This window comes from Callorhinus ursinus, unplaced genomic scaffold (assembly GCF_003265705.2).
Source record: "Callorhinus ursinus isolate GAN/ISIS: 27379988/994484 unplaced genomic scaffold, GSC_fseal_2.0 scaffold15, whole genome shotgun sequence".
In the NCBI taxonomy this organism is placed as follows: Eukaryota; Metazoa; Chordata; class Mammalia; order Carnivora; family Otariidae; genus Callorhinus; species Callorhinus ursinus.
In genome coordinates this window covers 678,698-702,832 of record NW_027397077.1, presented here as the reverse complement: position 1 = coordinate 702,832, position 24,135 = coordinate 678,698, and the positions used below count along the sequence as shown (strand labels likewise).

The following is a 24,135-nucleotide window of genomic DNA, read 5'->3' as shown; positions in this document are numbered from 1 at the left end:
ATCTGTAGATGCCACACTTGTGTCTCTGTTGGCCATTGAAGGGGGTGAGGTGACCTTTAGTTTCTCTGTCTGTGACCCCAGTAGCCAGTGTCCCTGCTGCCTGAGCACCACTGTGTGCTTCCTTCCAGCCTCCAGCATCCTTGGCCTCTTTTTCCAGGTTGGCCATGGTCCAGAGCCTTCCAATGAGTCTGTCATCATGGCCTGGACCCTCCCCAGGCCACCAGAGGTCCGATTCATCGGCTTCTCCACTGGCTGGGGCTCGGTGGGTGAGTTCCGCATCTGGAAGAAGGTGGAGGTGGACGAGAGCTACAGTGAGGCCTTTACCCTGGGAGTCCCGCACAGCGCCATCCCTGGGTCTGAGCGGGCAGTGGCCTCGGTCATAGGTGCGTCTGCCTTGTAGCCTGGCCCAGGGAGAATGGGGGCAAGGACTCAGGCCAGGGGGCAAGGTGTCCACTCCAGACTCGGTTTCACATCAGCCGCTACTGGGGATCTGTTTCTCCGGGGATTCCAGCCCCATACCCACTCAAGCAGCTTCTGGTGACTTCTCTGTACTGGGGCAGACCCAGAGATGACCCCAACCTTGTCTTTGAGGCATTTCCAGTCTGCCCGAGGCGGGTCCAGACCCAGCCTGTCCAAGCCCTGTGTGAGGCAACCCCAAGGGGCAGGTGGTCAATTCTGTGAGAGCGGTGAGTGTGGGGTGATGTGCAAGAAGGCAGAAAGTCTGGGTGAAGTCAGCGAGGTGCAGGGTGGAAGGTGGGGGTCCTGGTGAAAGGAGCAGACATTCAGAGTGTTTGCTAAGCAGGAGTAAGTGGCTGTGACTGGGGGTCTGTAGGATGTGGGTTGTCTCCTGTAGCCCAGGTACAGGATTGGCAAGTGGTGACTGTGTGGTCAACATGGTGTTGGGTGTTGGAAGGGTGGAGAAGAGCGGAAGAGGCCCGGAGGGGCACACAGGCCTGAATGCAGGGGTCTTGGGTCTCTCTGACATCAGAGGACAGAAGCCCTGGGGCCCAGACAGGTTGGTGGTTGTAGCCAGATCAGAGGATGTGGGAGTTTGCAATTTCTGAGGCAGGAGATCAAGTGAGAGATGGCCCTAGGGGCGAGTGGCCTGGGTAGCGGCATAGGGGAGCAAGCAGATGGGCAGGGATGGAGACGGCGAAGGCTGGGACCTCTGTGCCAGTGCCTTCAGCACAGTGGGATGGAAGGTGGAGAAGCTGGGAAGCCCAGAGGAGGGTGATGAGAAAGTAGGCAGGCTCTGCCATGGATGGAGGCTACAGGAGCAGTGGCAGCCTCGGTGGGGCAGGAGGAAAGGCCAAGGAAGGAAGGGAAGTGTGATCAGGGAACAGCAGGAGTTCTGGAGGGCCCATCAGCCCTGTGTGATGCAGAGAAGCCAAGAAGAGGAATGCAGAGTGCTGAAGGGAGGAAAACACAGGAGAAATCGAAAAGAAAAAAAGAACTGAAAAATATACCAACTATGTCATGTGTGTATGGAAACTTAAAAAAAAACTAAGTACTCATGATTGAAGAGAAAATTACATTTCCTACTGGAAATTAGAAAAAATATTTAAAATGGAACCATAATGGCTGGATTGATCTATCAACATTTGTGGGATGCAACCAAAGTTGTAAGAGGAAAATGTATAGCTTTAAATGCACCTGTTTTAAAAGCCACAAAGAAATGGGCATTCAGCAAAATGAAGAGGTAGAGAAAGAACACCGAGTAGAGACCAAAGAACACAGAGGGAGGTGTGTAGGAGAGTTCCAGCGGGTGGCCACCAAAGCCAGGGCCCCTGGTGGGCTAAGTGGGCATGGAACGCCATCGGGTCCCGAAGGGCAGTCAGAGGGTGGGTGGCCGGTGTTAGGCCATAGGCCGCGCTGGCGAAGGCTATCCCTAGGACAGCCAGGGCACCATTTGAGGCCGGCCTGCAGCCCAGCCCTCATTTCCTCCCCACCAGGAGACGTCATGGGACCAACCCTGAACCACCTCAGCAACCTCCTGCGGCTGCCCTTTGGCTGTGGAGAGCAAAACATGATCCACTTTGCACCCAACATCTTTGTCCTGAAGTATCTGCAAAAAACCCAGCAGCTCAGCCCCGAGGTGGAGCGAGAGACAACAGACTACCTGGTACAAGGTACCGGGGCTGGGGTGGGGGGGGTGGGGTGCTGCCCAGGGAGAGGGCATGCGGAGGGAGGCAGCCCATGTGCCTGGTATAGCAGATGTGGAGGAAGGGACCCAAGTGGATGAAAGGGGCCACTCGGGGTGGCCCATCTGGTCACTGTCAGCAGGAGCCCAGTGTCTGTACCAGTTAGGGCATGGCTCTGAATGCTGGGAATCAGCTATGGGGAGAGGAATGGCATCTTCTAAAAATGTAGATTTTTTTTTAACAAGAAGAGCAATATAGGGTGCTTGGGTGGCTCAGTTGTTTAAGCGTCTGCCTTCGGCTCAGGTCATGATCCTGGGGTCCTGGGATCGAGCCCCGCATCGGGCTCCCTGCTGAGCAGGGAGCCTGCTTCTCCCTCTCCCTCTGCTGCTCCCCCTGCTTGTGCTTGCTCTCTCTGTCAAATAAATAAATAAATAATCTTTAAAAAAAGCAACATAATAGCATTATAAAAAAACATTTAGAGAAGAAAAATAATTCCCTATAATCCCATCCATGTTGGCTCTGCATTTACGCTCTCCAGCAACACAGGTTAACGTGGTCGCTCTTGGTGCCTCGTAATGTGGCATCCTTCAGTGTGTCCCAGCCACACGCTGTGTGTATGTGATTTGTCCCCCGGGCTGTGTGGAGCCAAGGTCTGTTCACCGCCCCCTCCTCCCCACTCTGCGGCGGGACCAGGGGCAGCGTGTCTGATGATGGGCACTGGAGCAGCGTCACATTCAGGGCTTTTAGAATAACTGGTCGCCCTGAGGCATCCTGTCCACGTGCTTGGTGAAAACATCTGAATTTCTGTGGCACGGGTGTCCAGAAGTAAAATTGCTGGGTCTCGGGATGTGCTCGTAGTCATTTTCCAGGCTACACTCTTTGTCCATCACTTACGTTTATGGAATACAACGTACTAAACTCTTCTCTTGGACATGGCGGGGTTATTTCCGTTTTTTTCCTCCCTACATAATGCAGCATTGAATATCTTCAGAAATAAACAATGCAGCACTGAACATCTTCAGAAATAAATAAGACAGCACGGAACAGCCTCAGAAATCACGCAGCACTGAATATCTTCCATCACCAGGAATCAGATCCTTAGGAAAGGGTACAGCTCCGTGTGTGGAGGGTAGGACCTCCGAGTGCCCTGACCCACCCCCTCTGCATGTCTTGGCCCCACAGGGGGGTCATGGGGAAGTCTGTAGCCTCACCTCTGTCATAGGCACCTGCTGTGTGTCCTCAGGTAGGGCCTGTTCTCAGTGCCTCAGTTTCCTATCTGTGTAGCAAGGGAGTTAAGTCAGTTGATGCCAAGGTCCTGAGGCCTCCTGAGGTGTGCTTCTGGCCTTGGGCTGGAGCTGGAGTGAAGGGGAGGAAGGCGAGGGGTTGACCCAGCTGTGAAGCTGGCGTTCACAGCGGGCAGGTACGTGTACCTCCACCTGTGCTGCCCCAAGTTGCCCTCCCAGCAACCCCAGACTAATGGTCCTCATTTCCCACATGAGCCACCTGAGGCTCCTCAAAGCAGCCAGCCTGAGACCATGCAGGGTGGTGGGGGCTTCTGAGACCCCAGGCTCGTCTGGATTGGATTGGCTGGCCAGGGCACTAGGTCCCAGCCAGAGTGAGAGGAGAGCGCATAGGCACCACCTTGGAAATTTCTGCCTTCAAGAAGGACCGGCGTGTGCCCGGCTCAGAGGATGTCAGGTCCCTCGCAGATGGGGAAACTGAGGCACGGGAGTGCCTTGATTCCTGAGGCGAGTCTGGAGTTCCTGCTTCCTGGCCTGTCAGGGTTCCCTGTAGAAGATCTCCAAAAGCAGTCCTGATGATCCAGAATCATCTGTTCTCAATAGGAAAAGGAAAGTGCAAGAGCTTATGGTGAGCGTGGAAACTCTTGAATGGAAAGGCAAAGTCAGGGGTTGCCACGGGCTGAAAATCTGGCTTGATAAAGGCTGACCAGAGACTGCCGGGAACCCCAAGAAGCCCACTCGGTCTGTGGCTGGGGACGCTCAGGTCGCTGAACCCATCTGGGCTCAGGCCTCAAACACCCCCCCCAGTCTGATGATCCCTAGTCATCAACGGCAGCCGGGAGCTCCCCTGAGCAGCCAGACCCCGTGCCCTTCAGCCAGTGGGCATTCCAGACTCTACAAGCTTCCCATCGAGCCCCCTCCCCCAGTTTTCTGCCTGGCTTGCTGGTGTTCGTTTCCTGGGGCCGCCGTCACAGGTGCAGGCTCCCTGGAGTGCGCTTTGCAGATAGGGCATTTCTTTGTCCTGTGTTTGTGTCTATTTCTGCATCTCTTCTCTTCTGAGGACACCAGTCATTGGATCTAGGTCCTACCTTACTCCAGGACGATCTCATCTGGAGATCTTCAGCATGATCACAACTGCAAAGACCCTGCTTCCCCCATAAGATCCCATTTTGGGTTCCTCTCCGGACCCTACAGACCACCCACTACGTATGTCCCCTCACAGCCCTCCCTGGCTCGCCTGGCCCATGCCCCCCTGCTGCCCTCACAATAAGGCCAAACACCCAGTGTGGCCCAAGTGGCCGCCTCACCTCCCTCCCCTGCCCCCTTGCTCTTCTGCTCTGGCTCTTCTGGTCTCTGAGCACACCAGGCTCTCGTGGACTAGTCCCCACCCCTGGGGACAGAGGGTGCTGCCTCGAGATGGTGCAGGTCCCTGACCACCGAGGCATGACTGAGGGCCTGTGTGTGACCAGGTGTGACAGACAGATGATGTCAGGAAATGAGAGGAACAAAGTAGAGGTTTCAGCCACACCCGTGGTGTGGAGCCCTTTCAAGGTCTCCAGGGGTGGGTGTGGGTCAGTTTCCAGACTCCAGATGTGGGTGGGGGGCGGTTTCGGCGACCCTGGATATGAGTGTTGCATCATGGGGGGGTCGCAGGGACGTTCCCAGGACGCTGACCCCTGCGCTTGCTCCGCAGGCTACCAGCGGCAGCTGACGTACAGGCACCAGGACGGCTCCTACAGTGCATTCGGGGAGCGGGACGCGTCAGGGAGCATGTGGTGAGTCCCCACCTTGGGGCCACGACCACGGGGGCTCTCCCACCCAAAGCCGCAGCCCCCCATGCCGCACCGAATGGCCAGGACGCTCGGAGCCAGATCCCCAGGATGACAGAGACAGCCATGGTCCCGGCCCCCCTGGCGTTCAGAGGGCTGGATGTGGGCAGCTTGTTGGGCCCTGGGTGTGGCGATGGGGGTGGTGGCGGCAGTGGCAGTGACAGTGACTATTTCTCATAGTTAGTCTTTCTGCTGCTGTTGCCACACTGCCCAGAACGGAGCCCTTGCTCTCCAGCCTCTCAGGAGCAGGTCCTGGGTGCTCTGGGGCCTCTTCAGAGCCCACTGGACCCCGAAACAGGGGTGACCCTGAGTAGGAGGGGACGGGAGAGGCCATTACCACCACCAGGAGGCCGAGGTCGGGGGAGCGTTGTGGCCAGAGCAGCCTGGAGTCTGGTTTCCCTTGCAAGCGGCTCCCTTTGGCTTTCGGGGCGACCGGGCCAGGAGGGCCCGGCGTGGGGCTGTGCACCCCTGGGTCTTATTCCACGGAAGCCTCAGAGCAGGGCAGTTTGCGTGATTGTGGATTTGCCATATCCACCTTGGGGTTTGCAGGGACCGTGGGGCACCCCAACTCCCGTCCCCAGATGGGGTTTCTCTCCCCGTGCGCAGGGGGCCGTGGGCATGAAAACTGCCCTCTCCGTCCTGAAGCTGACCCAGTGTCTACCGCACAGCAGCAGCGCCAGGGCCCGCGGGCGCAGCGACACAGCTGGCTGAGGGTCCCCCCCCCCCGCCCCCGCGCCGTGTGCAGTGTTGCTTACTTGGCTCCAGAGGGCCGACCTGCCCAGAGAGAGTGTGGGGATGCCACAGTGCCCAGCACACGGGCACCCCGTGGCCCCGCGGCCCGGCTACCTGCGCACGCACACGGCATTGGGCCCCTCCCTCTGGGGCGTGGCCGGGCTGATGGAGGTGCCCCAAAGGCAGGAGAAAGGATGGGTTTGGGGGTCCGGGAGGGAGAGTGGCCGGGACAAGCAGACTCCTGGGATGGGTGCATGCAGCCTTGGGATTATGGGCTATTTCACATTTTGGCGATTCACCGAAACAGAGCCTTGATTTTCTTTCTCTTCTTTCTGTGTGTGTGTGGTAAAGTACGCATAACATACAATTTATCATCTTCACCATTTTTAAGTGTCCAGTCCAGTGGCATTCAGTATAATCACGCTGTTGGGCAGCTATCACCGCCGTCCGTCCCCAGAACTCTTTTAAATTTTGTAAATCTGAAACTCTGTGTCTATTACATACGGACTCCGCCCCCCAGCCCCCCGGCACCCCCATTCTAGTTTCTGTCCCTGTGAATTTGGTCCCTCTTGGGACCTCACGTGAGTGCGATCATAGCTTCCTTTTCTGCGCGACTTGCTTCACGGCTCAGAGTGTGCTCGAGGTTCGCGCCGTGCTGGAGCAGGGCTCAGTGTTGCTCCCCCTTAAGGCCGAATAACATCCCGGTGTGTGGAGGCACCCCGTTTTGTGAATCTCTTCATCAGTCCAGACACTCGGGTCATCCCATGTTTCAGCTGCTGTGATAGCGGTGAACACGGGTGTACAAATATCTCTTCGCGACCCTGCTTCCGTTTCCCAAGGGGATGTTCCCAGGAGTGGAATTGCGGGATCCCATGGGAACTCGACCTCTAACTTGGCCAGGAAGCGCGCGTCTGGGTTTTTATAGCTGCTGCGCGGGTTTACACTCCCACAGCAGCGCACAGGGGCTCCCGGGTCTGTGCCGCCTCGCCGCAATTGTTGGTTTCGGCCGCTTGGACAGTAGCCGCCTGGTGGGCGTGGGTGGGGGAGCCACTTGACCTCGAAGAGGGGGGCCTGCTCTTCCATCTGTTGCTCGTCCCTCTCGGCTCCTTGCCTTCCATCCAGTGGTTCTCCTGCGTTGATTTTTCACCCCCTCGTTCATCCCTTGGGCCCATCAACTCTCACTCAGGTGCACCTTGATGCAGCAGGGAGGGGGCAGGGTGGACAAGGCACAGGTTGCAAAGCCAAGGATGGACACCTGTGACACAGGTGGGCTGTGGGGAGGCCAGTTGGGGGTCCTGGGCGTCCAGAGACACCCATCTCAGAGTGGGGGCACCCAAGAAGCTTCCTCTGGGGAGAGACATGTGGGTGGAGCGTTGAGAGACAAGCAGTACCTCATTCTGTGTAGAAAGGACGGAAACACGACATGCCCAGTGCCTGGATGGGGTAACCGAGGTAGTGGGTTGGTGGAAGGTTTTCCACTGCAAGCAACAGAAATCTGGCTGAAAGGCAATTCTAAATGTCAGTTCACACCACAGGGCTGGGGCGGCTACAGGATGGGCCAGTCTGGCAGCCCGCAATGCATTGCCCCCCAACCCCCACCCGCCAGGTTCTTTCCTCTGGTCCCTTGTGGGCTCTCAGCACGGTGGCTCCTACCCTCATGTGGCAAAATTGCAACAGCTGCTCCCAGCATCACCTCATGTGCCCATTCAAAAGTCATTCTCAGGCCCAAGGACTGAAATGCCCCTAACTGTGGCCGGCTAGAGCCATAGAGGGGGCCAGGCATCTAAGATATCTGGTGGCAGGTTCCCGAGAAAGACTGGAGATCTCTCTGCAAGGCTGGGGATCCCTCGGGGATTGGTGGTGGAGGGGCAACAAGGAAGGTCTTCTGCACGTGGCAGGGGGAGGCAGGGCTGAACCAGCTCACAGGAAGGCCTTGAGCGCCAGGGTGGGAGGGTCCGTGCAGGGAGGCTGGCCTCTGTCATTGGGCCCTGCTGGGTGCCCACACACTTCCTGGAGCGCTCACAGCAGCCCTGCGAGGGCACGCTGGCCCCTCCCATGTTACAGGTGAGGAAGCAGAGACCCAGGGCCGTGTGGGGAGCATGCACAGTTCCTCAGGGGGCACACGGGAGGTGACCTTCTCTGCACAACCGCCCCCAGCCCATGGCCCTCCCAGCCCCTGCCTCATCCTATTTCAGGCTCACAGCCTTTGTCCTGAAGTCCTTTGCCCAGGCGCGCAGCTTCATCTTCATCGACCCCCAGGAGCTGGCGGCTGCCAAGGGCTGGATCGTCCGGCAGCAGCAGGTGGACGGCTCCTTCCCGGCCGTGGGCAGGATCCTGAACAAGGACATCCAGGTGAGCGGCCCCTCGGCCCCCTTCTGGCACCTTAGCCCTGCCCTGCCTGCTCCCTGCTGCTGTCTGGGGCCAGTAAGGGGTCGGGGGCGGTCCCCTCCGGCTCAGGGTGAGGCTCGAGAGTCCTCTTGCAGGGTGGGATCCACGGCACAGTCCCGCTGACGGCCTACGTGGTGGCTGCACTCCTGGAGACGGGCACGGCCTCGGAGGTGAGCACAGGGTGGCCTAGGGAGCGGTGGGTGGCTTTCCCCTGCAGGCCAGGCCAGCCATCCTCTGGCAGGCTTTATTTCTTCCTTGATGCCCTCCTTCCACTCTTTCTCATGCTTTTCAGTGGTCCCAGGACGTCCACCTTCTTGTAGCCCGAGCAGAGGATTGAGCGATTCCTGTGATAATTGTGGGGGGCCTAAGGGAGCTCTATCCTGAGATCTCCCAGGACTATCTGATGCCCCCAGTCCCTGTTTGGGGAATCATTTGGGGCTAGAGCAGGTTCCTGGCTGGTCAGGGAGTCCTATGCAAAAACTTGGGAAAGTTTTGGGGAGAAGGGTCTAGAACCTTCATTTACAGTTGGTACTAGAACCAGTCAAGGTTGAGGTGTCCCGGGGGACTCGGGAGCAATTGTTGCTTTTGTGAAACAGGAGTGGGGGAAGCACGTTCCCTGCAGTGAGAGTGTCCATAGTGGATCTCCGCCCCGGGGGTAGGGACCCCACCATACCTAACATCTGTGTCTGTTCTACATTCTCCGATGATGAACTGTGAGTTATCTTAACAGTGTGGCTCCATCAGTGCCCACATTGGTCATTTGCTAAATTCATTAATGCTTCTAATCACTCATTTTTTCCCACTTAACCAATATTACTGGGCAGCTTCTCTGAATCAAGCTGTCACTGGATAGTGGACTCAGTTTCTGTGCTCCAGTGGCTCACATTGGGGTTGGGAGGGGTGAAGTGTGATCAGGGTTGGTGGGCTTCCTGGAGGAGGTGACCATTGAGGTGAGGCCTAGAGGATGAGGTGGGCCTGGGCAGGGGTTCTTGGAAGCCAGCCTGGTGATAGGGTGGGACAGGGTGGGTGGGACAGGGTGGTCAGGGCTCTGCCGACTTCCCCCAGAACGTCTCCGAGTTGATCTGCTGTGCTCAGACCTCATTTGGAAAAAGTTGGCACCAACATAAAGAAAGGGGACGGGGTTCTGAAACCCAGGTCTGCAGGCTGTGGGAGCCCCAGAGGGAGGCAAAATGAGAGGCTGTGAGCCATCCAGCGCTCTCCCTAGGCATCTGGGTGGGCAGGTGGGTGGGGGAGCAGAGCAGCCTCCCAGCGCTCCACTCCTCACCGAACCCCACCCTGCAGGAGGAGAGGAGCGCCATTGCCAGAGCGCAGCACTTCCTGGAGTCCAGTGCACCCCTGGCCGCGGACCCCTACAGCAGCGCCCTGACCACCTACGCGCTGACCCTGCTCCGCAGCCTGGCAGCCCCCGCAGCGCTCCGGAAGCTCCGCAGCCTGGCCATCACGCAGGGTAGGGGGCCCCCACAGTGCACCCCAGTAGACAGCTCATGAACACATGCTTGGCATGTGTTTGCTCGCTCTGTTTTGTTTGTTACTCATTGTCGCATCTCCTAGTGGCTCCATTTGAAGTGGCTTGAGCCCGAGGGTCATTTTTCTCCCTTGTGAAATAGGGGGTAGCAACCCCTGCCCCAGGGAGGGCCCCCCCCGCCCTCCATCGCTGGGTGAGCCTTGCAAAGCCTTTTCCATCTTCAGGATGTGGGTCTCCTCATCGACAAAATGACTACCCACTATGTTTGGGGAGCCCTGGTCGCAGAGATTTCTCAGACTGAGCCCCCTCCCCTCCCACCTCCAGCCCTCATCGCAGCCCCCACTCCCCACCTTCCCCAGCAGCTTCTCAGCTCATGATGTCACCTGAAGAATGCTTTCATTGCTAGGAAGAAAAGAAAAAAATTAAGCAAAATTCTAAAACCACCCAGTTGGATGACCATGTCTAGGACTACCTGCTTGGGCAGGGAGTGCCAATTTCTCTGTAGTCTGAGGGCTTTTTGCACCTCACATGAGCTCAGAATCCTCGGAGCCTTTGCAAGTAGCGAGTGGCTTCCTCAGTCCTAAGTGGGGACGGCTGGAGCCCCATCAGGGCCCCGTCAGGACGGAGGCCATTGATGTCTACCAGGGGCACCGGAGGGACGGGGTCTGTCACGGAGTTGCAGATCGGAGACAGCCCCAAGGCCCTTCTTGCCCCAGCCCTCTGCCCTGGCACCCTCCTCCCCTGGGGTTCACCGCCCTGGCCCCCTCTCTCCCCCGATGTCTCTTCCTGAGACCATATGCACTGACCCTCCCCACGGGATGCCAGGCCACACACTGAACTGGGTCGTGGCCCCTGACCTGCCCTGGCCCTGCAGATGGGGTCACCCACTGGAGCCTGACGGGTTCCCGGGACGTGGACAAGGATGCATTCCTGAGCTTCAGCGATGGGGTCTCTCGTTCAGGTACTGGCTGGCCCCCTGCTTTGGGTGCTGGGTGCTGGGTCCCAGCATTTGAAGGGCCCCAGCCAGCCTCGTCCGTTGCAGTGGTCTCAGCTGAGGTGGAAATGACAGCCTATGCTCTGCTGACCTACACCCTCCTGGGTGACGTGGCCACCGCCCTGCCCGTGGTGAAGTGGCTGTCCCAGCAGCGGAACGCGCTCGGGGGCTTCTCCTCCACTCAGGTGAGTTGAGCAGGGCCAGAGGAAGGGGCTCAGGTCCCAGCCGGGGTCACTGGGGTCCAGGCTCAGGGCTCAGAGCTCGCCAGGAAGCCACCGCCTGCTTCAAGTCCCAGGGTGGCTCCTGGGGGACAAGGAGTCTGGGGGAGGGCAGGGGGTGGAGCCTGAGGGACAGACGCACCAGGCTCTGGGACAGGGACGCAGCCTCTGCCTCTGCGGAGATGCCTGCCCGTTCTCGGGGCCCCCAGACCATGGATGTCTGCACCAGATTCACTCTGCCTCCCAGCCACATGGGTCCCTGGCCTTCAGAGAGGGTCCATGCCTGGTGCCTCTGGTCTGGGCCGGACCTCCCGGGAAGGGGGCAGGGAGCCTGCCAGGGCTTCCAGTGCCTCCTCGTCTATCCCCAGGACACCTGCGTGGCTCTGCAGGCCTTGGCAGAGTATGCCATCTTGTCCTATGCTGGCAGCATCAACCTCACCGTCTCCCTGGCCTCCACCAACTTGGACTACCAGGAGACCTTCGAACTGCACAGGGCCAACCAGAAGGTTCTGCAGACAGCGGCGGTGTGTATTCCTGGACGAGGGCTCGGGGGCCCCTCCCCGCTGCCCACCCACCCTGGTGTGTCTGCGGAGGGCGTCATGGTGTCCTGTCTCTTTCAGATCCCCAGCCTCCCCACGGGGCTGTTTGTGAGCGCCAAGGGTGAAGGCTGCTGCCTGATGCAGGTGGGGCTGCAGGGACATCGGGTGCTCACTGGGGGCGCCCAGAGGGGCAGGCTGCGGGCTGCAAGCTCAACGGTGGGCCAGGCTGAGTGGGGCGGATGTGTGCAGCTGAGAGAGAGACCCTGGGGCAGACCGTCTGCCCCCCGTAATGCAGTCCGCCTGCCCAAGGCAGGTGGCCGTGCCTCCTCTCGGGTGTGGGGGCTCCTCCCAAGAAAATCCATCTGACCCTCAATCCAGTGGTCTCTGACCATAAGCAGATGCGCTCCCCCACCCCCGGAGTTGACCCAGTGCCTCATGTTTATTCTCCCTGCGGCTGCCTGGACCAGGATGCCCTGCCTGGGCGCCCACCCCCAGCCCCTGGACCAGGATGCCTCAGCCTCGCCCTCCCTACAGCCTCTCCGTCACCCTCCCTGAGATTTAGCTGCACTCTGGGCTGGGGCAGGCTGGTCTTGTGGGCTCTGGCTGAAGGTCAGAGCGCAAGTCTGCCTGGAGACCCTCAAGCCTCGGCTTCCCCATCTCTAAAACGGGAGCCCAGACAACACAGTGGCTAGGTGGGAGAGGCCTGGAGGCTGTGGGACCTGGGCTTGACATGTGTGAAAAGGGGATGACGGTCAGACCTACACTCGCTTGGGCCATTGCAGGGCTAAATGAAGTAACCGTAGTCCCCACGTCTGTCGCCGATGCCACTTTTGTCATCGTTCTGGCCATGCCGCTGCCTCTCCCCTCCCCCCACCCCGGGTTCCCTAAGCCTAGGTCCTCCCACACCCCCCAGATTGATGTCACCTACCACGTGCCAGACCCCGTGGCCAAACCAGCCTTCCAGCTGCTTGTGAGCCTCCAGGAGCCGGAGGCTGAGCCGCGGCGGACCCCTGCTTCCGCCTCTTCCGCTGATGATGACGACCCCGCGGCCGACCAGCATCACCAGGAGTACCAGGTGACCCTGGAGGTGTGCACCAGGTAAGGCCACCTCCCTGCTGGCCGACACCCCTGCCTGGGCCTACGAGGAGGGTCATATCAGAGGAGCACGGCCTCCTGGGACCAGGGCACTGAGCAGGTGCTCAGTCTGAGCCTGTGGATTGTGTGGCTGTCAGCTGGAATGTGGGGGCACGCCTCTGGCCCCTGCTGCATTTCCCACTGTGGGGGCGGGCCCAGCTCTGGTGGTTCCTGTTATGGTTGCAAGATACCTCAGCAAGAACCATCGGGGAACTTTGAGGGACAAGGTTCATTACTTACTGCTCCTGGAGGTTACGGGGCACGCCCGGGGCCACACAGTGAGGTCACGGGTAGAGAGAAAGTCTGGACCTAGGTAGGGCTTTGCCTTTTATGGGGGCAGAGGGTTTCGCCAGTCCCCTCTTATGGGCAAATGTAAAAAGATAAGCACAGGAATGAGGGAGCGGGAAGGGAAAGGCGGGCCGGTTATCTCAGTGACCCGGGGTTTTCTAAAAGGGGAATTTCGTGGGGGGGGGGGGGCGCCTGGCTCCTTGTCGAGCTGTTTATCTGTAGCTGTGTTACACAGTCGGCAATATGTTGATCCAAGATGGGTATCTTTGAAATGGATGCTTTTGCAATCAAACGCTTACTGTCAGGCACTTAGACTGCAGATGGTTTTTGAAATGAGGAGGGAGATGGAAGCTTCCAGATGGATGCAGCAGACCCCAGTGGTAGGTGAGGCAGGTGGCCCAGGTGGGGACAGCTGTTTGTGACCCCTGCCTGATGCACCAGACGCAGGCCTCTGGGTTCCCTGACGGCGACCCCAGGACCAGGCCACAGAGGGTCCTCACGGGAGGTGCGGGCAGCTGCCCCCACAGGATGCTCATTGCCATGGTGATGGTTTGGGAGCCCAAAGGTGGATGGTTGTCCTGGCATCCAAAGCCCATCCTACGCCGCCCTCCTTTGCCGTGACCTCCAACCTGCCATCGACTGAGATAGGGGGAGCAGGAAGCTGCTGGGCTGGCCCCAACTCTCTGGCTCCACGAGGCCTGCTGGGGACATTTTTGTTCCTCTCTTAGATGTGTCAGAAAGAACCACTGTGTGCCATCCAGATATGGGCGTGCTCAGGCCGCACCCCCACAGGAAGCCTCCCCACGGGCTGTGGCCGCCATGGCCCTTGGGCCCACAGTCTGCAGGTCCCTCTGTGAAGGTCAGCCACCCTCCTTGTCACCAGCACCCAGCACTTGGGGGGCCTGGCACGGAGCAGGCCCCAGAGGCCAATATGCACACCCCATGTCACAGAAGGGGACACGGAGGGCTGGCCCTGGGGAGTGACTGGGGATTCCTAGTCATCAGGGCTCCCGTGGCCCCATGGGCCTGCTTCCTGTGCTGGGGACATAGCACGGGGCTCGGGGCAAACACGACCCAGAGTCAGTAGGCCTGGGTCAGGCCCAGAACCCTCGGCGAAGCCCTCTCCTTATGGTCTCAGGGTCTCAGCTGTGAAAATGGGCTGACCGGTGGCCCGGCCAGCTGTGTTTGTACAGATGGGCCACCCAGCCAGACCCAGGCTGGGTTCCCCCAGGACTTCATTCATGGGGATTGTGGGTGTCAGAGGGGGCCATGAATTCCGCCATGGGGCTTGAGCTCGAGGGCCTATCTCTCCTCTCATTGGAAGGTGGCTGCATGCAGGGTCCTCCAATATGGCTGTCCTGGAGGTGCCCCTGCTCTCGGGCTTCCGGGTGGACATCGAGAGCCTGGAGCAGGTGAGGTGGCGCCGTCAGGCAGGAGCCAGGCGGGGTCTCTAGCTGACCACCCTGTCCGGGTTGTGAATTCCCAGCCCTTCATAATTTTTTTTTTCTTTCTGGGCAGAGTTGGTGCTTTGGGGCTGGCCACCTGCTGAGAGGCAGGTGGGAAGGGGTGGGATCCAGGTGGTGGAGGAGGAACTCAGCAAATATGGATGTGCTATAGGGACAACGTGGGGTGCTATAGGGACAACGTGGGGTGCCATAGGGTAGCCTCAGCCTTGGTTCCCCAGAAACCTGCCACTGCCCTCAAACTCAAGAGATACCAGTCCCACATCCCCTTTTGTGTGAGGGAGGCACAAAAAGGGGGGTGCTATCTTGCCCGAAGCTGGAGGAGGTCTTCGTCCTCTGGGGGAGGATGGAGAAGGAAAGGCAGGCCGGTCCTGGGCATGGGTGATCAGGGAGGCTGCACAGAGCACCAGGGTAAGGAGAAGGGCCCGCACAAAGGCCTTGGGTTTATGTATCAAAAATTGTGACTTCCCAGGCTGGATGGTGGCTGAATGTTGCAGCTGAGATAAAAGCAGGTGGCAGGGCTCAACTGGGCACCTCAGGTGCCACAGGGAGGCCTAGCGTAGGGCTGGGGCTGGATCGAGGGAGGCTGTAGTAAGGGAAGGGGAGGGAAGGCAGGAGCTCGGGGGTAGGGGCAACCAGCCTCACATACCCTCTCCCGGGTGCTGGGTGGGCTGGCAGGGCCTGGGTAGCCTTGACCGCCATCCCCTGGCCCTGGCCCTGGCCCGTGGGGACTTGCTGGATGACCACAGGCAAGTCGCCAGCCTCTGGGGCCTTGGCCCAGCTCCCACTGACCAGTGAAGGCCCCGCAGAGACCGGGGAGGAAGCAAGCACTGGGGACAGAGGGGCTGGGTGGATCCTGACCCTCTGGCTTCCTCGTCAGCTGCTCTTTGACAAGCATTTCACGCTGAAGAGGTACGAGGTGGCCGGACGCAGAGTCCTCTTCTACTTTGATGAGGTACTGTCACTGGGGTGGGGGCGGGGGCAGGGGCAGGGCTGTCAGGGCCCAGGGCGGTTCCTGCTACCATCTCATCATGAAAGAGAAACGGGGACAATCAGTCCAGGCAGAGCCGGTGCAGCTGGTGGCTTAGTGCCCCAGCCAGCTCACCTGGGTGGGAGAAGTTGGGAGGGCATGGAATAGTATTCAGGCACAAAAAGGAATGTGGCGCTGATGCGTGCAGATGAACCTGGAAACCGTGCGGAATGAAAGAAGCCAGATACAAAAGGCTTCATGGTGCATAATCCCATGTATATGAAATGCCCAGAACAGGTAAATCCATAGAGACGCACGGCAGATTAGTGGTGGCCACGACTGGGGGAGCGGGGGATGGGGCGGGAGTGGGGAGTGAAAGACCAGCAGAGAGATTTTTCCAGGTAGGATGGAAGGACCCACGGGATTGAGTGGAATCATGTTTTTGTGTTTCACACGTCCTGGGTACCCCGAAATCCGCCAGTTCTGGGCCCCAGGCTTTGAGGCCTAGCAGAGCATAGGGGCTGTAGCTCATTCCTGAACCTAGTGGCCTCAGACAGGCCTGAGCCCTTCGGCTAACCCCGCAGATCCCCAGCCGGTGCCTGACCTGCGTGCGGTTCCGGGCGCTGCGTGAACATGTGGTGGGCAGGACGTCCGCGCTGCCCGTCTCTGTGTACGACTACTACGAGCCTGGTAGGCCCGCGCGAACCCGCACCCCCGGCTCAGTTCCTCACCTTGTCACCCCCATCACTTGGTCACTCTTCCCCTGCCTCGTCCCGCAGCCTTCGAAGCCACGCGCTTCTACAACGTCAGTGCCCGAAGTCCGCTTGCCCAGGAGCTGTGCGCGGGGCCCGCGTGCAACGAGGTGGAGCGCGCCCCGGCTCAGGGCCCCGGTGAGTGCGCGGGCCGCCGCCTCCCCTTACCACCAGCCACCCCGACCGTCCTCTTGGAGCTCAGATCAGAGCAAGGAAGCGGGGTCTCTAGGCAGAGGAGGACAGCTTGGTAAAGGCAGGAGGACAGAGCTCGGTCAAGGGCGCACACTTTGAGGCCATGGCCGAGCGGGGTGTGGGCGGGCGGTGAGGAGGGGCGGGGCCGAGAGTGTGCTGTGGGCGGGCAGTGGTGAGGGGCGGGGCCGAGGGGGTGTGGGCGGGCAGTGATGAGGGGCGGGGCCGAGGGGTGTGGGCGGGCAGTGATGAGGGGCGGGGCCGAGGGGTGTGGGCGGGCAGCGGGAAGGGGCGGGGCCGAGCGGGGTGCACGGGAGACTGGAGAGGGGATGGGGCCGATTGGGGTGGGAGGGCGCCCAGAGCAGAACCGGTGGTGCCCCCTTCCTCCACAAACCAGAGGTGTAGGAACTGCAGGGCCCTGGCCATAAACTCGGAGAGTGGCCACAGCGCAGGTCTGGACGGGGCTGGAGTGTCCTTCAGGGTCCTTTTATTTTTTTATAAACATTTTGAAGTAGGTTTATATTGCTTTCGTTGATAACTTCTATTTGTTTTCGTAATGGTAGGCAAATTCCACCAGGTCAGGGCTCAGGGACTCCCAGTAACTGTCGCGCACCCGCCCCTACCCTGGGGAAGGTCGTCCCTGCCCCCAGGGACTTTTCCCCCACTCCAGGCCTGGTGGGAGGCGCCGGCCAGGTGGGGGTTGGGGTCCCGAAGAGCCGGCCGACTTCGCTTCGCCCCCAGGCTGGTCCCCGGGCGCGCGGGGTCCTGCGGCCGCCCCGGAGGAGGGGGCGAAGATTGCGCGCTGTGGCTGCGCCCGCTACTGTAGCGCCGGCGGGGAGCCGGTGTGCGGCTCCGACGGAGTCCTCTACACCAGCGCCTGCCACCTGCAGGAGGCTGCCTGCCTAGGCCGCGCGAGATTGGAGCCCGCGCCCCCTAGCCACTGTGCCCTCGGTGAGGACCCACCCTGGGTCTGGCCTCTGGGACCTCAGCTCCCCCTGGACATAGTGCATTGCCCTATCTTCTTCATCACCTCTCCCTCCTATGACCTCCTCCCCAGCACCTCCTCCCCTTCCCCACCACCTCCTCCCTCCTGTCTAGCATCGCTCTCCCCTTCCCCCCCCCCCCCCCCCCTTTCCCCCCCCCCCCCCCAGCCCTTGATTCCCCCTAGCTGTGGCCCCTGCATCTCCCCTCCAGTCTCTGTCTTTTTGTCTCTGTTCCTTAGGCTTTGTGTCCTCCCCCATCTCTGGTTCCTTGCGTCTGGGTTTCTGCCGCTCCTCGGTCTTGCTGAGTCTCTCCCCACCCCCACCCCAAGTTTGTGCCTTTCTGCGTCTACTACCCATCTCTGAACCCTGTGTCCCCTTGCCCCACCCTTGTGACCTCCCACCTCCTGCCTGTTGCTCTGGGACACATCATCTCCTTTTCATGGTCTCTCTGAGCTGTCTGCTATCCAGATCCTCTCCCTCCAGTGCCCTCCTACCGACCTAGCCCCCCGCTTCCTTCCAGAGCAGCTGACACCGGCCTCTGCCTCCTACAGCTATGACTATGACCCAGCTCCCCCAGACGCCGGGCACCTGGCAGCCGGCCATGGCCATGAGGTGATGGACTTGGAGGAGGAGGCAGAGGACAGGTGAGAGCTAAGCCCCCTCCCCGCCCCAACTCCTTCCCCCTAGTTGCCCTGGACCTGACAGGGAGTGGGAGTGACCAACAGACAGGTCAGCCTGCAGGTTTCCAGGAACATGGTGGGGGATCCATTCTCTCTTCTCCCCACAGTCTGTCCAACACCCATCAGAGAACAGCCTGTACGAGCGTGGGGAGGCTGAGCCCTCCCGAGGACACAACCCCAGGACAGACCTGCCCATGAGGCGCCCTGGAACCCCGTTAAAGAAAGAAATTATTCACGATGCTTGTTAAGATGGCAAGGAAGACTGTTCAAGGGAGGGGACTGGTGATAGGTAGCAGGTCGTGCAGTGGGGTCTTGCAATGGAGGGGAAGACAGGACGCAGCTCTGAATACTACAAGACAAAGGGGGGGTTTATAGCCAAGGGTCGGGGGGGGTCAGTGGACCGAGAATTACTGACCTGAAACATCAGGGATGAAGGGGGGATTGTGGCTGAACCCACCTAACAGCATTCCCGCTAAAGGCAGGCCAGGGTATCAGACAGTGCCCCAGGGCTGGTGGGAAGGAGGAACTTGATTAAATATTAGATATCGAGGGTGATCAGGTATGGAGTGGGAATTCGGGCTTAAACTGATGTAGAGCGTTCCTGCTATAACTGGACAGCGCTGAGATGAACACCAAAGCCCAGAAGTGGAGACCTAGTCAAAAAGAGTGGAGATTGATCAGAGAATCTTTGTCATCCCAGGGGAGGGAGGAGGAAGTGGGTGGGAGACCAGAGAGCCCTGTGGGGTGAGGCTGAGAAAGGGCTGCCAGGCCGACTTCCTGGAGGAGGCGAATCTTTTGGGTCTAGTTACAACAAACTCAAGAGGTTTAAGCCACAGGTTGACTTTAATCAGCTTAGGTAGGTGCCAGCCCCTGGGGCTGGCTGCACTGTCAGGCCGCGGGCTGTGTCCACCCGTGCCCGGCCTGCCTTGGCAGGGTCTCCCTACCGCACGCTAGTGGCGAAGGCAGGTGGTCAGCGTCATTCAGCAAACTTAGTGGAATTCTTTTCCACCAGTCTCCAGCAAAGTCCCAGAAGTTCAGGGCTGCTGTCATCCCACACCAAGCACTGGGGCTTGGTCCAGGTGCATCTAAGATAATTATTGGTAGAGCTGGGCTTATGGCTATTGTTTCAATATTTGTTCTGTTTTGTCCTCCGTGTACCTCCTTTTGCATGTATGGAATATTTTTTTAGGATTCCATTTTGATTCAGCCCCTGGGGATTACAATATACACCCTTAAACTTTGCAGCTTACTTGTTCATTTCACCACTGTCACATCTGAGTCTGCCGTCTTCCCCCATGGGTAGCTCTGTGTCATCACCACCATGGGCAAGGTACACAGCAGCTGCCCTTTTATAGCCACGCCCACCCGGAGAGTCTGTCGTTCGGGGAATGCTGTGTAAACGGAATCCTCTGGAGATCAGCTTTTCTCACTTAGCGGAGTTCCCTTGCCATCCACCCACGTTGTTGTGTGGAGCAGAAGTGAACAACCTGTCCTACCACCGTGACCCGGTGGGGGCGGGCAGGGTCCTGAGCCTATTCTCCAGGGGGGTGCACCTGCCGCAATGGGCAGAGGCAGCCAGGCTGAGCCACGACGCAGAGGTGGGTTCAGCAAAGGGCACGCCGGCCCCCCCGAAGGCCTAGCAGCCCACACGGTGTCTTTCTCTTTTTCCCTCTTCAGTCAGAGTGGCTTCTCTTCCTAACGCTCCGAGCGGGAGGACTTGATCTGGCTGCGTCCTGTCTCTGTCGGTCTCACCGGAAGGGGGCCACTGATGGGAGAGTTCCCTTAACTCTCTGGTGGGCTGGCGGCCCCCGCCCCAGGTGGCCGCAACCCAGCCTCTAAATGAACCTGATACACAGAACGCAGAGACCTGCCTCGATGGATGACGGGCCTCCTCCCAGCCCTCCCTCAACAGAAGGGTCAGCCTTGATCCCCCCACTTCCCCAGCTGCACCGGGGGCTGGGCACCCCCTCCTCGTGCCAGAGCAGCTCCCGCTCCAGGAGAGGGGATGCTCCCGGGAAGGACCTGTGGCCAGAGGCCTCTGTCGGAGGAGACACGATGACATTTAGCCAAATCAGGGACATAGATAAGCATCCATCCCCTCATCACCAACTTCAAAATGAAACAGGCCTCCTTTCTCCAAAATACAAAGCTTGGGCCCTCTTTGGGGCACCTGGGCTGCCGAACCCCTGGACCTAGACCTCGACTTGTCCCATAACTGTCACATTCCCCACACACCCCCATCTTGTCTCACCCCAGGGGTCCCCGAATGTTTGGTGCCAACAGGGCCAGGCCCTCAGGGAAAGCCATATGGGGGGACTGCCCTCTCCCAGCTTCCTGGTGGAGGAGCCCCAGGTCCGCAACCAGACCTGCCTTCCTCGGGGGACCCTCCAGCTGTGGTCACATTCCTCTCTGTGACCCTCAGGGCACACCTGTTTCTGGTCCCTCACGGGCATGGCCTGTCTTCTCCCCTGTGCAGTGGTATTTATGGCGGCCAGTGCTGCTCGTCTCTGACCTCCAGCAGGGACAGCACAGAGACCCTTGAGGGCGCTGCCCAGCCAGTGGGTCCCTGGCCACTTCCCACGCCCCTCACCCCCACCAGCCCCCGCTCCCTGTGGAGGCCGCTCCCATAATAAAAGTTCCTTTCCAGAGTCACAGACAGGCTTTGGCCTGGGTGGGGGAGCAGCACTGAGGGCTGGAGGCCCAGCTCCCGTCAGGCCCCCTAGCACCTCTGTTCCCTAGTCTCCAGTCAGCCTTTCAGGGCCGGGCGGGGAGGAGCCTTTCGAACACCTGCACCCCAACCTAATGATAGATTCCCGTGCATTTGTAAGAAATTCTACCGGTACAGAGAGGTCTACCGTTCACCCAGCCTCCCCGCACCCCTACCCCAGCGGTAACATCTTGGAAAACTCCTACGTCATCAACCAGGCTACTGACAAGGGTGTACTTCGCTGATCTTACACTTCCCCAGGCTCACGGGCATGTGCGTGTGTCCTGGGGCTGCCCACCCACTGGCTCATTTTTCTCTAGACCAGACACATACGGGCCCCGATGGGGAGCCCAGGAATGGCCCCCACCCCCCTCTGCCTTGGGAGAGCCTCCCACAGTTGACGTCTCCATGGCTCCAGACAAAGTGCCCCATGCTGTCCCCACCCCTTGCAGTACCCCCCCCACCACCACCACTCCATTCAGAACGGCTCAGACCCGGGGTAAACAGCTTGGGGTGGGGGTCGCAGGGTTGTAGCCCCTGCCCAGGCCCACCGGTCCACCCTCCAGTTGCCCACCCACCTGGTCCTGGGGTGGTGGGGGACGTTAACATCAAGAAGAGTCAGACCTTGGGTTAAGGGGAAGAGGTACTGTCCTGCCTCCAAGGTGACAGTAGGTGACAGTCCTGTGGGTCCCAATGACAGGCCGCACCGGGCTCTGGGGAGCAGAACGAGGGCCTCCACGGTGATTGTCCAGGAGACACCCCAAACCCTGGAGCCCATCCCAGGGCTAGATGTTGGGCTTTGGGGAAGGAGGACTGCCAACCAGGCTCCTGGCTGCCTGGGCCATGAGGGGGGCGGGCGGCCCAAGCCTCCTCCTAGGAGGGGGTTCCTGGAGCGGGTCCACGGCAGCATCAGCCTTGCCTCTGCCCCACCTTGGACGTGAGGGAGCTGGCTGGGCCTGGGAGTATGCATTTAACCCCTATATTCATTTTTTGGTGCTGCTCTAACCCAAAACCACAAAACAGGCGACTTAAAACAACAGAAATTTATTCTCTGACTATTCTGGAGGCCAGAAGCTTGAGATCAGGATGTGGGCAGGGTTCGCTTCTTTGGGGGGGGCTCCGAGGGAGGGCGTCTCAGGCTGCCGTCCCGGCTTCTCGTGGCTGCTAGCAGTCGTCTTGTTCACCCCAATGTCTGCCTTCGTGGTCAGATGGCCTCTTCCCCTGTGTGCCTGTGGGCCTCTCCTTATAAGGACACTGGTCACGGCAGATTTAGGGCTTCCCCTACGCCAGTATGACCGAATTTTAGTAACACCTGCAAAGACCCTGTTTCCAGATAAGCTCACATTCAGGGGTTCCCGGTAGACATGAATCAGGAGGGGGCCCCGCTCGACCCCGCACGACCCCCTCTCCACCTGCCCCGCCTTCTGGGGAGCCTTCACACGAGTGAGGTGGACCGGGTGCGAGTGCCCTGGGCGCCCCCCTCCCTGGAGGTGGCGGAGGCGCCCCCAGCTACGCAGAGCAGCCCCTCCCGCACCTTGTCCCTGAACTCCACAGACACGTAGTAGTAGATGAAGGGGTCCACGCAGCTGTTGAGGGTGCTGAGCGCCAGGCTGGGCACATAGGCGGCGTACAGGTCCCCCCAGGCGTCCGGGCGCGGGTCCGAGTAGTGCAGCAACAGCAGTATGTTGCTGGGCACGAAGAAGGCCACGGCCGAGGCCAGCACCAGCGCGGTGAGCCTCAGTGCGTGGCCGTAGCGCGGGCCCCCGGCCGCCAGCGCGCACAGGGTGGCCCCGTAGCTCAGCAGCATGACCAGCAGCGGCAGGAAGCAGCCGAGCACGGCCAGGCAGAGGAAGACGGGTCGCCAGTAGGAGGCCTGGGCGCCCACGGGCAGCGCGTCGTGGCACAGCACGTGGTCCGAGTGCGACAACTGGAAGGTCTGCGGCTGCAGCGCCAGGGGCAGCGCCAGGGCGCCGGCCACCAGCCAGGCCACCACGCAGAGCCCAGCGGCCAGGCGCCTGCCGCGCAGGGTGAGGGCCCGGAGCGGGTGCACCACGCCGAGGTAGCGGTCCAGGCTGACGGCGGCCAGCAGCAGCACGGAGCCGTACATGTGGCCATAGAGCGCGGCGGTGGTCGCGCGGCAGGCGGCCTCGCCGAACGGCCAGTGCTGGTCCTGCAGGTGGTAGGCGACACGCAGCGGCAGCGTCAGGGCCAGCAGGAGGTCGGCGGCCGCCAGGTTCATCAGCAGCATGGTGGAGGGCAGCCGCGGCACCCGGGTGGCCAGCACCCACAGCGCCAGGCCGTTTGCGGGCAGCCCCACCAGCAGGGTCAGCCCGTAGAGCGCGGGCACCAGCCTCGTGGACACCCAGCCCAGCAGCAGGGCCCGAGAGCTGTCTGGGAGCTCCAGAATGTTGCTGCTGTTGCCCTGGAGCTGGCCGGGGAAGCTGCGCAGGTGGGGTGAGTGAGGGGTCTTCTCCTGGGGCCCGCCCAAGGGCCCCACTGTGCCATCTGGGGGAAAGGGGATAGAGGTGTTGAGAGTCCAGGCGTCACCCCCACCTCCCGGCCCCAGCCCCCGCTGGTGCTGCTCCCGGTGCGGCGGCGGTGGGGGGGGGCGGGGGTGGTGCTACAGTCCAGGCCCCAGCTCTCAGGAGCCCCCAGCTTGGTGGGTCAGGGCTGGACATGACACCCCCAGCCCCATGGGCTCCGGGCTGGGCTGGAGGACCCCCCCTCCCCAATTCCCTGTCTCCCACTCATCAACTCTACTAGGTCTCCCCCCCAGGCCCAAGGTCACTCGCCATTACCTGCCCCCGTGCTCCCCATCTCGTCGTAGGTGAGGGTGTTCTGGCTGTCATCTTCCAGGCTGAACCCCAGCACCACGGGCCACAGCAGCACGAGTATCCACATGCTGCCAGGGCTGGGCGCCGGCTGCTCTGGGCTGCGGCCGCTGACCTCAGGCTTCCTGCCTGGCTGACCCCCACCCCCAGCTTCCTGAGCGCCAGTGGAGGAGTGGACAGGGCCCAGTGAGATAAACCAGCCCCTGCCCCCACAAGCCTGCGGCAGGCCCGCGGTGTGGCCTGAGGAGGCCTGGGAGCTAGCAGTCAGTCAGTTCCACACGTGGGGGCCAGGTGTGGGGCCAGCAGGATGGGGGAGGAGGTTCCAGGCTGTACTCCCCCGCCCTCAGCCCCCGTTCAGCCCAGAAAGCCTCTATGGGCCAAGTGGCTACTTCCTGCTATCCAGTCCTGTCTGCAGCCCCTGTTCCCACGACAGCCTGCCGGGTCACGTACTCAGGGGCTCTTGGCCCTTCCTGAAACCTCTCCCCACCTCCTGCCTGTGGCTGGCTGGACCACAGCCCTGCCTCCCCAGGTCCCAGATCAGAGCACGTGAGCCATCCTCCCCCCCTGCAA

General features: G+C 60.4%; 2 protein-coding genes across 7 annotated transcripts in view; one reads left to right on the top strand and one right to left on the bottom strand.

Annotated features, from left to right (window-relative positions):
- Positions 1 to 20,668, top strand: part of CPAMD8 (C3 and PZP like alpha-2-macroglobulin domain containing 8) — a 77,149-nt gene extending 56,481 nt beyond the window's left edge. For 4 of the 6 annotated variants that reach the window (XM_073900941.1, XM_073900938.1, XM_073900939.1 and 1 more), the window contains 18 exons: positions 158 to 383; positions 1,953 to 2,129; positions 5,076 to 5,157; positions 8,139 to 8,295; positions 8,427 to 8,501; positions 9,634 to 9,799; positions 10,692 to 10,778; positions 10,860 to 10,996; positions 11,398 to 11,553; positions 11,650 to 11,712; positions 12,482 to 12,666; positions 14,315 to 14,402; positions 15,334 to 15,408; positions 16,008 to 16,113; positions 16,203 to 16,313; positions 17,106 to 17,315; positions 17,868 to 17,991; positions 18,135 to 19,268. In XM_073900941.1, the coding sequence (XP_073757042.1) occupies positions 158 to 383; positions 1,953 to 2,129; positions 5,076 to 5,157; positions 8,139 to 8,295; positions 8,427 to 8,501; positions 9,634 to 9,799; positions 10,692 to 10,778; positions 10,860 to 10,996; positions 11,398 to 11,553; positions 11,650 to 11,712; positions 12,482 to 12,666; positions 14,315 to 14,402; positions 15,334 to 15,408; positions 16,008 to 16,113; positions 16,203 to 16,313; positions 17,106 to 17,315; positions 17,868 to 17,991; positions 18,135 to 18,225 (2,316 nt within the window). In that variant the 3' untranslated portion in view covers positions 18,226 to 19,268. Of the gene's footprint in view, positions 1 to 157; positions 384 to 1,952; positions 2,130 to 5,075; positions 5,158 to 8,138; positions 8,296 to 8,426; positions 8,502 to 9,633; positions 9,800 to 10,691; positions 10,779 to 10,859; positions 10,997 to 11,397; positions 11,554 to 11,649; positions 11,713 to 12,481; positions 12,667 to 14,314; positions 14,403 to 15,333; positions 15,409 to 16,007; positions 16,114 to 16,202; positions 16,314 to 17,105; positions 17,316 to 17,867; positions 17,992 to 18,134; positions 19,269 to 19,704 lie in introns of those variants that run through there. The other 2 variants (XM_025885647.2, XM_073900940.1) reach the window with 2 other exon arrangements.
- Positions 20,669 to 21,762: 1,094 nt separating this feature from the next.
- F2RL3 (F2R like thrombin or trypsin receptor 3) lies at positions 21,763 to 24,012 on the bottom strand. Its single transcript, XM_025885453.2, has 2 exons — positions 23,533 to 24,012; positions 21,763 to 23,239 (listed from the first exon to the last, which is right to left on the bottom strand). Exons 1-2 carry the CDS (start codon positions 23,633 to 23,635, stop codon positions 22,170 to 22,172), a joined length of 1,173 nt encoding a protein of 390 aa, XP_025741238.2. The 5' UTR covers positions 23,636 to 24,012; the 3' UTR covers positions 21,763 to 22,169.
- Positions 24,013 to 24,135: the final 123 nt, after the last annotated feature.